Here is a 14,764-nt window from a genome sequence, read left to right on the forward strand (position 1 = left end):
CTTGCCTTCTCTCTACCATGAAAATCAAATCTTATCTGCATGACAAGGAGAAAGTGCGGCCAGCATCCCACATCTGCCTCCCTGTCCTGCTATGAGAGTAGCTATTTTCTTTTTTCTCTAAGAAGAATGTATAAAATGTACTTTAAAAATAAATAACTAAAATGTTATATATTTAATAACCTTTTGCCAAACTGCACTTTTGACACTGCCTAGTTATCATTTCTGTGATCCACTTTAAAATAACTACATTACATGCATAAAAAGAAAAAGCAACAACATCTGAAAGAAAAAATTAACAGAGAAGAAAGGAATCTCATCACTTTGTGATTATTACAATATCTCCCTCTCCTGCCTCCCCAGCCTCCCCCAGCCTCCTCCCTGGCAGCCATGCTCTGCCTGTTCTTAGCTGCTCACCAGGCCCCTAATTAGCCACATGCTCCCAAAGCCTGTCTTTGCTCATATCACCTAGAAAGTCTTTCTCACAATTCTCTTTATACCGAAATTATCCTTCTCCTTGGTATCTTGATGTCTTGGTAGCACAGGGTTAGACTTGGTGCCTCACAATCTTAAGTCGCATTCAGAAGATGCACCAGACCCACTTAACCCAGATCAGCTCTCAGAAATCTAAGTGCTCAGATGACACAGAACTGAATGTGTGATACTCAGCTTGGGTTTAGTTTCTGTTTGTCAGTCTTCACACTTGTGTGGCCCCTCTCTGAACCCTCACTCCAATCTTCACATTCCTGCTTTCTGAAAGGAAAGAAGAATGTTTTCTGGGATGGATGGGGCAGAAGGAGGCAGAAATCCCTGGAAAGAAGCAGGGAGGCAAAGCGTTTTTGGTGGTAGGGTGGCATGCCACACACAGGGGCCACAACAGTACAGGTACCAACCTGGGCATGCTTTGACATTCAAGATTTGTCTTGTACCCACTTCTTTTCTGAACTTGGGGGGGAAATACCCTTGCTGGGGGCCTCACATGGATGAGGGGCAGCCTGGACAGAATTGGGGAGCTGTCTGAGAAGTCTAGGTAGAGAGAGGACCTAAAAGATCCCCTAAAAACAACTTTCCCATCCTTTCTGCCTGGAATGGTAGAATTTCCAAACTTCCCTAGGAGTTGAGAGTCAATGTATAGTACAACACCATTGAAGGAACTATGGCCCAAAGACCAGATGGAGAATGAAGGGATTGAGTGGGGGCCCCCAAAAAGATATGTTCATGTTCTAACTCCAGAAACTTTGATTGTGACCTTATTTGAAAAAAGGGTCTTTGCAGATGTAATTAAATTAAGGATCTTAAGATGAGATCATCCTGAATTATCCAAATGGGCCCTAAATCCAATGACAAGTGTCCTTATAAGAGACAGACGATGACAAGACACAGGAAGAAAGAGAATGCCTTGTGAAGACAGAGGCAGAGGCTGGAGTGATGCAGCCATAAGCCAAGGAACACCCAGGGCCACCAGAGGCTGGAAGAGGCAAGGAAGGATCCTCTGCTAGCACCTCTGGAGGGAGCATGTGCAGCTGACAACTCAATTTTAGACTTCTGGCCTCCGGAACTGTCATAGAATACATTTATGTGGCTTCAGGCCACCAAGCTTGTGCAATTTGTTACAGCAGCCTGAGGAAACTAGTACAGTGTCAGGGAGAATCAGAGATCTTAGCAGGGACTGCTGGAGCTGACATGGTGCCTAATTCAGCAGGGAGAAAGCCCAGATGCCCAAAACAAGTGCCGTGGCTGCCCCTTAAGTGGGACAAAGGAAAGGCCACATGGCCAAGTGCGTCAGGTGCCGATAACAATCACATCCTCAACTTTAAACCAGCCCTAGAAAGAAAAGGAACATTTATTCAAATATAACTGGGTTTTAAAGGATGGAATAGGATTGATCTAGGAAGACTCAGTTTTCAGCCACCAGTGCAAATGGGGGGTTTATGGACTAAATTAAGTTCATTTGTAAAAACAACAAGAAAATTTCCCATATCGAAGTTTATGTCTGTATATTTCCATAAAGGCTATATCATATACCAGTGTTGCTGGGGGAGGGTTAGGTGAAAATACAGTAGCTTCAACTTGTTGAGCAATTAATATTATAGCCGTAATCTTTTCAGGTGAGGGCACTGAAACTCACAGTGGGTCAGTGGTTGCCACATAACTCTTGACTGGCAGAGCCTAACCGAGGTCTCAAACCACAGTGCTCTTTTCTACCAGGCTGCCAGCCTACATCCGCTTAATTCGATTGTGAACTTCATCGTGGTGAGTGCAATATCGTGTTTATGTTCCTGACCAGGCAGTGTCTGACACATCAACGGGGTCCAATCAACTGCCTGTAGAATTTAATCGAGTAACATAACCTCACTGTCCTTAAGTAGCCTGCCATCTGTCTGGTGTTGGGGAAATAATTAAAAATAAAACCTGCCAACCCAGAAAACCTCTCCAGCCAGGCAGACGAGAAAGAAAACAGTTTTATTATTGGATAAGCACTGAACCAGACTGCGATGGGCATCACAGGCAACCCGCGAAGAGATTGCAAAGACAGAAAGTAGCTAACCCTTTCATTCATATCCCCACATTACATCCATGTTCTCAAGATGGAAATGACTAGCCCTCAAGTAAAAAGATTCAATAGCTCCATTTGTTAAATATAGTTCCCAGTAAATTCACCTGGTGATTGGGGTGTCCATCTGTGGTAGGTAATTGCCTTTATCAAAATGAAAACTAAAATTTTTTCATATCTCCATGACAAGTAGGTAGTTTTGCAAAGGATGGGGCCAAGTAGCTAAAATACACACCCACCCACCATTGGAGAAGGGAAGAGAGGGTGCTATTCCTGGGTTGTAAATCAGAACAGGCTTTTTTAGAGCTCTTAAAAAGGTTTATATACATCTCAAAGGGACAGGGAAAGACTGTACAAGGACAATGTTTTCTAAAGAAATGCTCTAAGAAAAGGGAGGGGGCAGTTACTTTCCCTTTTTTCATTGGGGATTTTTTTTTTCTAAAATTTTTGTTTGCCCTTTTACTAGAAAGATAAGAAAATTGGTTAAATTAGAATACAGAAGGTGATCAAGTGCCAGTGAGTGATGGAAGTGGTGTGAGACAGCTCAGACTCGCAGGAGACCTTCAGGTGGATATCTCTGAATCTGAGGCAAGGTGGCCAGGAAAGGTAGACTCCTTCCCTGATGTTATGTTTGATGACAGCATCAAGATAAACATCAAGGTCATGGGAAGGGGCTAAACTTGGAGTGAACTATATAATGTCCTGTTTAGAGTATAATGGCTGGTTTAGAGTAAGCCTGAATATGTCTGTGCCAAGATGCCCATGGTGTGGCAGATATGGTGACATCAGTAAAAATCTATGGTCTAAACCATTCTTTATCTTCTTTAAGTTCTGGTAAAATCCCAAAAGACATGGCTGTAAAAAAGGAAGGGTACTGGCACTTGTCCCAAGTCGAGCATGTCCTGTCAATTTTAATAGTATTGCCTGGCTGGCATGCTCAGTGGTTGAGCATCAGCCTGTGCACCAGGAGGCCGCTGGTTTGATTCCCAGTCAAGGCATCTACCTGAGTTTTGGGCTTGAACCCTGGCAGGGGTTGTGCAGGAGGCAGCCGATCGATGTCGATGTTTCTCTCTCATCGATGTTTCTATCTCTTTCCCTCTCCCTTCCTCTCTCTAAAAAAATAAAAATAAAAAATCATAAAATCAATAAAAATATATAAAAAATTTAATAATATTTAGAGGCTTCTTTTTCCTTGTTATATTCTCATTAAACCTGGGAAAAAGATAGCCATTAACATATATAATAATCTCACTAGTGCTTAAAAGGCATGATGACTAAATTGCCTCGACTTTCTTACCTTCACGCTTAACTGTCTAATATTAACAAGTGGAAATAATGTGTTAAGAGGGAAATTGAAAGTAAGAATATAAATTAAGAATGAAAAAAGATTATCAAGTGAATGTGGAACTTCAGAGAATTCAAAGTTCAAAAGGGACTAGGAATTAAAATATTTTTAAAATTCTGCATTTTTGTTGTTTCTTTTACCTTATTTACCCATTCCAAAAGAAGTACATACCTTTTTAATTTGGAAAATATGGTGAAATACAAAAATAAGGGGGGAAATTCATTTTTCACAAAGGCAGGCACCATTAACATTTCTAAAAGCCTTCTAGTCTTTTTTATTCTTTTCTATACATGGTTGCATTTCTACCATATATACCCTTATCTAATATTGTAGTATAAGCATTTTTTCAATATTAATAAAAACTTACGATGCATTAGTTATCTATTGCTATATAACAAATTATGAACAACTTAAGAGCTTACACTACAATAAACATTGATTATCTCACTCAGCTTCTGCAGATTAGGAATCTGAGACAAGTTTTGCGGGTGTTTCTAATTCAGAGTGTCTGATGAGTTTCTAGTCAAGATGTTGGCTGGGGCTGCAGGCTTTACTAGGGCTGGAGTACCCACTTCTAAGAGGAGTCACTCATGGCTGTAGGCTGGAGGCCTCAGCTCATCACCCCACAGGCCTCTCCATGAGTTTCTTCATGACACGGCACCTGGCTTCCACCAGGGTGGTTGAGAGAGAGAGCAAGGTGAAAGCCACAATGTCTCTTATCACACACGATCATTTCCGTTTCCTGTTGCTTACACATACCAACCCGATTCATCATGGTGGGGACTCACAAGTGTGTGAACACCAGAGACTCACAAAACTGTGAACACCAGGATGACTTTTGCAAGACTAGCTACCACAATGAGAATTTGTAATGGCTGCATGAATTTTATAATAAAGGTCTCTATTAAGTATATTAACTCTTTATGGAAGGTTAGATCTTATTTCCAGTATGTCATTGTCACAAATAACTCTATCAAGCACCTTTGTATACAAAAATTCATCAGTACTTCAGAGTATTTTCTTTGGACATGGTCTCAGAAGTGGGATTATTGAGTTATAAAAAACTTTTACTTAATTTCCATTTTAAATTGGCTTCATAAGCAAATTAATATTTACGTTGCTTATTTCAGTTAACATATGCATTTCTTTCCATGTATTTAGGGTAAATACCTTAAAATACCTATGCAGTGATTCACAACTACATGTTTATTTTTCAGTTAATGCATTCTATATGGTGTATATGTTAGGCAGATATTTTATATCATATACATATGATATTTTTATACTTACGGCATCTGGGTTTTTTCATTGTTATTTAACCATTTTATAGATCCTCCTGAGTTTGTTTGTTGCTGTTATTTTGGACAACTTAGAACTTGATGAAGATCTAAAGAAGCTTAAACAAGTAAGTAATGTACGAGGAACTCTTAAAACATGTGCTTACAGGTAATATTAAAGCAGTTCAAACTTCATAGTAAAAAAATAGATTTTAATAAATTACAGCAGTCTAAGTTGGCAAAAATATTTTTTAATTTTATTTATTATCAGCAAAAGAAATTTTCTATTGCTTTATAATTAACCTAGGAATATTTTTACATTATTATGAGTAAAGGTAAGATTGATGTAGTATAGTAAATTGGATTTGGAGACTACTCTCCGTCTGCCATTAAATGAAGGTTGTCTGAAAGTGAAAAGCATCAGGGCCAAGTTGCCATTTTGCATAATTATATGTGGTACCCTTAATCATCATGAAAATATTAAGCATCAACTTGCCTGACCTGTAGACACTAAAAGAGAATTTAGTCTGGGTACCCATGGTGATTATAAGAAAGGGAATAGAATAAATGATCAACTGTGCCCAGTTAAGTATGAAAATAGATTGAATGTTATGGTAATAAAAATCGTATCCAAAAAATTTAAATGAAAATATGTTATTTATAATAACATATATTAACATATATGAAGGTTATGTTATTGATGGCAGAAAGATTGTAGGTACAATCAACCATTCTCATAGTTTCTGTTACATGGAGGATACTTGGCTTGAATATTTGGCTCTATCAAAGAGTATAGACCCTTTCAGAAAGAGAGCTAGTGGGAGAGAAGAACACTGGATAAGATATCCTTGGGTCATCCTTCCCAACACTAGAAGAATAATAGGAATATTACCAAAGAGAACCACAGCTCTAAAACAAATTTTATCTGGATTCTACACCTTCAGAGCCTTCAGATTGCATCTGAGTTCCCTATTTTTAACAAAGCAGAGACATAACTTATTTAAATTGTTTTGTTGTCATTTTCATATCTGAAAGTTACTTTATGCATTTCATCTTATCACTCTTGTTTATCTTCAAAGCCTATGTTTTAACTAAAGGTTGCCAATAAAGAAAAAAAAATTGATGTAAAGATGCCCATTTAAATAAACTATATGGTGCTTTGCTTTGAATATATATTATCAGTTAAAAAATGTCTTTTATTTAATCACTCACCAGATATTAGTGACACTTTTTCTGAAAATTCTCTGCACCAAAGCTGATTATCCAATTGTGCTAATCTACAATTTGGAGTATCTCCTTTGAATATTTAGAGATAGTGAATATTGAAAATCCAAGTCATAAATGAAACAGCAAAATCCATTTTTATTAGTACATTGTTTTTTGCCATAATTGGACTGAAACTACATTTCTATTAAATTCATCTATTAATTTCATACTTGAAACATTAAACTGCTGTGGACCAAATATTGTTATAGTAAGCTAAAATGTTCCTGGTTCACTTTCTTCCATTTTCGTATAAGAGTACTTTGTGTTTTCACAAGTTTTTATCCATTAAGTCATGTTTTTATATCTGTGATTTTTCTTATTTCTTTTTATCCTGCCATTTGAGGTAAAGCTCATTTACATAATTTTAAGAATACACTCACACACACACATCCACTTTCATGCACATGTGTCCATAATGATGTCGATACCTGAAACTTTAGACTGCCCTTTATGGCTTCTTTTAGAACTCCAATAAATACGTTACCTGAAATATTTGTGCATGTGCAGGACAGCCCTTAGTGATTAAAGTATATATACTCTATTTTTATTATTCCTAAATAGAAAATAGAAAGGAGAAAACTTGAAAAAAAGCACTTGATTTTCTTAATGTTTGAAATTCCAGAAATCACTATGTATTCCAAAGCCTCTCTGTTCAGTTTAAACTCTTTTTTCATCTTTTATTCTTTCCACCAACTAGTCTACAGGTTCTTTAGCTACAGTAACATTTGCTGAGCCCTCATTGCTAACAAGTGGCAGAGTTAGGATTTAGACCCAGGCAATTTGGATCAAAAACTCAGACTCTTAACCTCTACACCATTGGGTTGAACTAAAGCTGTATAGATGCCAAACACGAGTTACGCCTTATGTGGAAGCTCACTCACAGGACATTTAATTACCTGTTTATAAATACTGATATTTTAGATGACAGAGACATTGTATTCATGAAATAGCTGTTGATGTAAGGGTCAGTTTCTGAGGAATGAAGGTGAATTAAGCAACCCAATTATTAAAACTATTCAAATAGTTCTTTGTTTTCCCCTTGAAAAACATGATCTAATCAGAGCCACTGGAGTTAGAACTGTTGCAGAGGGTAAGCGCTAAAATGCTTACCATTCGTTCCACATAATGGCAGATGCTGTCCAAGGCAGCTCTTCTCTCAGTGACCTTCTGGAGCAAGGATCCTCCTTAGACACAGACATCAAATGCCTGCAGCATATTAACATTTCAGCCAGGCCCCTTGAGACTTTGAATCTATCTTATTGTGATCATGATAAAAAAAACAAAAAACACACAATTGTATTAAATTATAAATGTTGGTTCATACACATTTGTCAAGAGTAACAGAAGCCAGTACCTCTAAAATGGAGAAGTTAAATATGAAACATTAAACAGAGCTATTAGAAAGAGAAAAGTCTGTTCTCACACTTGGAGGGAGGAAATATGACCCTGAAGATGGGCAAGGTGGGAGATCACGGTAGAAAGATCCAGGGAAGGAATTAGAGTGGAAGAGAAGACATGCGTAAAGGAGTTAAACTAGGAAAACATTTCAAATATGTAACTAAGGGAAAAAGCATGGATTATGTATGACTGACTATTAATGCAATGATAAACCGAGAGGAATGTGACCGAATCCAGAGTCAGGAAGGTGATAGTCAGGTGGCTAAATGTCAAAGGACATCAGACCTTTCAGGGAGAGGTTCCCCCAGGGCAAGTACGGCTACATGATCAGTGGTTGGTGGAACTGTGCAGTTGTGTCCTCCTTAAGTACCATGCTATATAGATCCTTCCCATTCTTTTCCGACACCAGTTCCTTGTTCTTTAAGATGGTAGTTTCCCGCCAGGGACTGCTGACCTCTAGGGTTTTTCAAGAGAAACTATAGAGCCAGCAGCCACTTTCCCCACTACAAGAAGCCAAAGGGAATTGTGCACTTACCCAGTGTAAGACAGGATGTGCTAACTGAAATGCCAGCTTTAATACTTTTAGCTGGAAATCTGCAAATACTATGTGGCAGTTCTGCTCCCCTAGCGCTGCAGTTCTCGCGTCTCTTTATCCACTCCTCCCTTTTAGGAAGAAGCAGCAGCACTGAATTACTCATTACTTAATAAAGGCCCTTTGATAGAGAAAAAAAATTACGATGGGATTCAAAGGGGAAAATAAAAGAGCTCCTTGGGGATGAATTTTGAAAGGTTCTGACATAGTACCTATTCCTAACACCTCTCTCTCTCTAAGATATCACCAGGATTGTACCTTAATGGTTGCTGGTGTAGCTTGTCTTTTGTCACTCTTCAAAATAAATAATGTAAATAATATCCATGTAAAATTCATCTATTGATTTCCCTCTGTGTTGCATATTAGATGCAGTCAATTCCCAGTAGCAATATACAACAGCAGCAACCATTTCATAGCAGCCATAATTTACGTAACCTAGAATTTAATTAAATAGATACCATGCCTCTCTTTTCAGCATCCCCAAAACCCATACTGGACTTGGAGGTATAGATGATAGATGATACTGGATTGTTAGTGAATGTGTAATTGACTATCAAGAAGCCAAATCAGTTTGTATGGAGACTAACAAAACCCTTGACCTAATACTATCCTCTGAACAGTAGGAGGCAATGATGACCTTGATGTTCAGCAGGGTAGGAATAACACTGGGGACTGTAGTTAGAGTTTTGCACATTTTGAAAATGAAGAGAATTCTTGAAGCTTTAATGATTTTTGTAAATTCAGTGCAAGACAGTATAAAGGGTGTTTTTTTGAAGCAGTATAAAATTCATTGAACTATGAGCGGGGGGGGGGGGAAACACAGAAAAAGCCTCAGGGAAAGAATGATTGAAAAGGGAACTATAGATAGTCTGTTTAGATTAAATTCAAAACTCTGAAATTAAAACTGTATCCCAAGCTCTGTATTGTTTCATTTGAATCCTGGTTCAAAATTGATGATGTTTGACCTTTGATGATGTCCACCGCATATTGGTGGGGTGGGAGTCCATGTAAAAAAGGTTCTCTCTCTTACTGACTGATTTTTTAAACAAAAACAATAAAAATCTTATATTCCTTTTAAAAATATGAGCTCCAGATTAATGTTTCTCTCTAGCCTTACCTGGGAGCCTACATTTTCATCTCTGTCTTGTCTCGTCTCTTATACTGATGTCATTCCAGATTTAGGGCAATAACAAGGAGACAGGATTTTACCAGAGTATACTATTCAGCTAAACACTGGTTGCCATCACCTGATCTGAGGCGAGCTTTCATTATTCTCAGTATTTTCTCCATCTTTCATGAGTGAACTTGAACTAATGTAACATAAAGGAGAGCAATGTAACTGCTACAATAATAAATATTAATATTACCCATTGAAAACTACCTTATGCAAGACACTTCATATTAAATTACTGAATTTAATTCTATTAAAGACACAGAAAGTAACATTTAGGGAAGTAAACTCCTTGCCCAAATTCACGTGATTTGTAAGTGCCTAATTTAGGATAACAGTGATATCAAACTATAAACCAGTGTACTCACCAAAAGATGACACACTACCTGATCAGAGACTCAGTTCATTCATTCATTAAGAAATGCATGTCTAGAAAGTAGGGTGGATGAGATGCTTATATTTGTGAATCAACATATCCCCTCTCTGTGGGTGTATAGACTGGAGACCAAATTCTAATCAGAATATAGCTTAGTGAGCCAGGAATCAGTGTGGGGTGTGGGGGAAGAAGGTTGAATGATCAAGTATGTAAAGGCATGAGACTGAAATTGTCTGAAGTATCCCTTTTATAGTTGGTATATTACCCATTCTGTAATCCTCAGGTCTGAGTACTCATTTACTGTGCTTCATATATTGTGTTAGGCACAAGGGACTTGATGACCAAGACACTGTTTCTGCCTTCAAATAGCTTGGGAGCTGGTGGGAGAAAGTGACAAGTAAACAGATACTATAAGAGGTTTGAGGAGCACATAGGAGACACATCTAGCATAGACTATTAAATCAGAGATGTTTTCTCACAAGTATGGTATGGTATAGACTGAAATCTGAAAGTTGAGTAATGACTATCCAGGTGAAGAGGGTTGGGAAAAGGTGACGTGAGGAAGGATACTTAAGATGAAAGGAACAACAAGCCTTTTCTTTTTTTAAAAAAGTATATTATTATTGATTTCAAAAAGAGGAGGGGAGAGGGAGAGAGAGCGATAGAAACATCAATGATGAGAGAGTCATTATCAGCAGCCTCCTGTACACCCCCCTACTGGGGATCGAGCCCACAATCTGGGCATGTGCCCTGACCTGGAATCAAACCTCAGTCTCCTGGATCATAGGTCGATGCTCAACTGCTGAGCCATGCAGGCCGGGCACAGGCCTTTTCTTTAGGCAAGAAAAAACACAGTGACTTTTTTGGAGTCCACTAGAATTTCACTATGGGTCAAGAATAGAACAAGGGAGAAAATGATGAGCTGGAAAAATAAGCAGGGACCAGCAGATGAAATAGTGTGAGCAGCACTAAGCATTTGGATATTATACTGAGGGCATTTAAGCCAGAGTGACATAATCTCCCCTACATTCTAGCTTTAGTGTAAAATGAACTGAAGGGCACCTAGGCCAAAGATAGGAGGACCAGTTTCTGAGGCAGACAGTAATCACAGCCCCCAAAAAGGAAAGAGAGATGAGGAAACATAAAGGAGTGTTGAAATAGAAAGTAGGGAAAACAGACAATAGGATTTGGTGACTAATTAGATATGAGATGAGAAAAGGCAGGAGACAAAGAAGTTACCCCAGGTTTCCGGATTGCCCTAGGTGTGCCACAACAGAGAATACAAGAGAAGTATGAGTATCCTTCATTTTTTCTCTTTTAGGGAATAGGAGTTGGTCATATTTTCCATAAGATAAATGCCTGAGAGCTATCTAGGAGATGATGTCTACAGGTAGATGTAAGGTTTAAAGGTTAAGTGAAATATCTGGACTGAAATAGATATTGGAGAGGAACAAAAGTCAACACATAGACGGTAATTTAAGCCCTTAGAAATCATGAGTTTACCAATGGAAGAATGTTTCCCTGAATCATAGGAACCAATGAGAAAAAGCCTGAAATGTGAATGAGAAGTCACAGCCCAAGAGGTAGGAGGAAAGTCTAGAATATGTTTGTCATTAAATCCAAGAGTTAGACGTGTTTCAAGAAGGAGGTTGTGGTCAACAATCTCAAAGACTTTAGAGAGGTCAAAAATTGTCACCATAGAAAAAAAACCCTATTTATAATAACGTCAGAAAGAACAAAACACTTTGGAATAAACTGAACTAAGAAGGTGAAAGACTTCTACACTGTAAACTGTATGTAACACATTAATGAAAGAAATCACAGGAGATACAAATAAATGAAAATACATCCTGTGTTTGTGGATTAGAAGGCTTATTATTGTTAAAATGTTCATACTATCCAAAGCAATCCACAGATTCAGTACAATCTCTATCAAAATATCAATGTATTTTTTTCAATTATAGAAAAAAAGTTCTAAAATTTATATGGAGTCTCAAGGGACCCCAAACAGCCAAAACAATCCTAAAGAAAATGAACTAAGTTGGATGCCTCATACTTCTCGATCTCAAAACATATTACAAAGCTACAGAAATCAAAACTACATGGTATTGAATTAAAGACAGATATATATATATCTATATATATATATATCTATATCTATCAATGGAACAGCAAGACAGCCCAGAAACAAACCCTGGCATGTATGGTAAAACAGTCTTTGACAAAGGTATCAAAACCACATGAAAGGAAAATGATTGTCTTTTTAAAAAATGATGTAAACAAAACTAGAGTTCCACATACAAAAGAAAGATGTTGGACCCTAACCTTACACCATATACAAAAATGAACTCAAAATGGATTAAAGACCTTAATGTAAAATTTAGAACTATAAAAATCCTAGAAGAAAACACTATGGAAAACTTCATGACATTGGAATTGGCATTGATTTTTTTGGATATAATACCAAAAACGCAGGCAACAAAAGCGAAATAGACAAATTGGACTATCACAAACTTTAAAACCATTGTGCATAAAAAGGAATAATCAACAGAGCAAAAGGCAATTTTTGGAATGGTATAAAACATTTGCAAATCATGTATCTGTTAAGGGGTTAATATCCAGCATATACAGGTGTTGGCAAAAGTAGGTTTACAGTTGTGAGCATGCAAAACAGTTTATTCTTGTATTATTATTTATTAATCAATTATTATACTATTTATTTGCATTATTTGTCTTTGTTATTGTTATTATTTCATCTCCTTACTTATGATTTATCTTTTAGGTAATGATGGCTGGTACTTTAACCTACTTTTGCCCAATCCTGTATATACTGAAGCCTTAATTCCAAACACCTGTGAGTGTGACCTTATTTAGAAATAGGGTATTTGTAGATGAAATCAAGTTAAAATGAGGTCTTTAGGTGATCCCTAATTTAATATGACTGGTGTCCTTATGTAAAAACAAAAAGAGACACAGACAGGCACCCAGGAAGAACACCCTGTGATGACAGAGACAGAGACTGGCGTGAGGTGTCTACAAACTAAGAAACACCAAGGATTGCTACCATAACCCAAAGCTGGGAGAGCACCCTCTAATAGATCCTTCCTCAGAACCTCCAGAAGGAACCAAACTCACAGACACCTTAATTTTGGACTTCTAGCCTCCAGAACTGTGAGACAGTAAATTTCTATTGTTTTAATCCACCCAGGTTTTGGCACTTTGTTACCTCAGCCATTGGGAACTAATACACCTCCAGAGCCTTGTTCTCCAGCCTCAAGAAGAAATGATCCCTTTCTGGCCCTGGGAAGTGATATAGCCAAAAGCACAGCATGTAGGGACAATGGGTGCACTCTCAGAACACCAGGCCAGCTTTCACCCCCCAAGAACGGCTTTCTTGGCAGTTGGAGTCATTTGCCTCTAATCAAACAAGTCCTATAAAAGTAAATTTATAAATCTGAGACTTTCTTGTAAGAAGGGTTTTTCTAAGCCTTTTCTAAATTTCATTTCATGTGTGACTAACCCAAACTAGATCACTTTTAGAGGGTTATTTTCAGAAACCTTGTTCTTTGTCTCATCCACTAGCGCTCAGGACTTTTTATAAGTTAGCTTAAGTCTCTCTTGCTATTGAACAAACACAAAATGACTCACCTAAGACTATTAGTTTACACTGGTGAGTTGTCGGTTGTCATTCTATAATTGTGCTAATTTAAAATTACTTTTATTACAATTTTTCATAGCACACTGCAAGATAACTCTTCCGTTTTAAAAAATTTTTAAAAGTACCCAAACCCAGGCGATAAACTCACACTTCAGCTCTGCCTGAACTCAGCATGCCCAGCCCTCAGCTGTGGGAATGCTATTTCATTTTGCTTCCTTTAATCAAGAGAACAGAAATTTTAAAAAACTAACAGTGCTTTTTTTCTTCAAATCCTGTCACAGGCAATGGGAAAATGCATTGTTATGGTTCTAAGAAAAAAGTGTGAAAATTGGTTTTCAGTTTTACGCAGCTTCTTAGTCGTTGAATTGCAAAAAGACTGTTAGCTGTGTTAAGACTTGTTATAAGGAGTTGGAGAGGTGAGTTTTACCCTGCGTGTACCTAAACAGGAAACATGAATGCACCGAAGATGTTGTCATTGCCTTGACTGATTCCTTTCGGTCTCAAGTTTCACACAGAATGTTGTTCCGAAGGGGTATTAGTTTTCTAAGGTTGCTGTAACAAAAGTATAAAATCTGGGTGACTGAAAACAATAGAAGTTCATTGTCTCACAGTTCCATATACTTTTCCATTCTTCCCAAAGCTTTTTTATTATCCATCTACTTGTTCATTCATTTTTCAAATCTTTGAGTCCCTACCATGTACAAGACACTGGTTTCAGGTTTGTCTCCTTGGATGGATAATGATGGCATTTACTGAGCCAGGAAACATCAGCACAGAACTGTATTTGAGGGAAAAGATCATCAACTCAGTCTTGGGCATGTTGAGTTTGTAATGAGTTTGAGGCTCTGAGTGTAGACACTTAGTATTTGGTTGTATATATCAGTCTGTAGTTTAAAGATGAGGGCTAGCTAGCTAGAGATAAAATTATGATTACTCAATGTAATTCTTAATTATTTATCCAGTGCCTACTATGTGCCAGGCACTATTCTAGGCCTGTGGGATAAGTCAGTGAAAACCTGGACAGATCCCTGTCTTCTTTGATTCCTTCATCCTGATGAAGTTCTCTGTATTTGCATAATAGTGGAAGTTGTAGATCTGGACCGGACTATATAAGGTGGGAAGAAAAGAGA

At 37.7% G+C, this 14,764-nt stretch overlaps 1 protein-coding gene across 1 annotated transcript in view; it reads left to right on the forward strand.

The window, feature by feature from the left end:
- The window catches only part of NALCN (sodium leak channel, non-selective), a 253,658-nt gene that overhangs the window by 148,516 nt on the left and 90,378 nt on the right, over window positions 1-14,764 (forward strand). The window contains exon 14 of the mRNA XM_087814251.1: window positions 5,227-5,301. Within this exon, the coding sequence (XP_087670377.1) occupies window positions 5,227-5,301 (75 nt within the window). The remainder of the gene's footprint in view (window positions 1-5,226; window positions 5,302-14,764) is intronic.

The sequence above is a fragment of the Miniopterus natalensis genome, chromosome 2 (genome assembly GCF_054644295.1).
Source record: "Miniopterus natalensis isolate mMinNat1 chromosome 2, mMinNat1.hap1, whole genome shotgun sequence".
Taxonomy (NCBI): Eukaryota; Metazoa; Chordata; class Mammalia; order Chiroptera; family Miniopteridae; genus Miniopterus; species Miniopterus natalensis.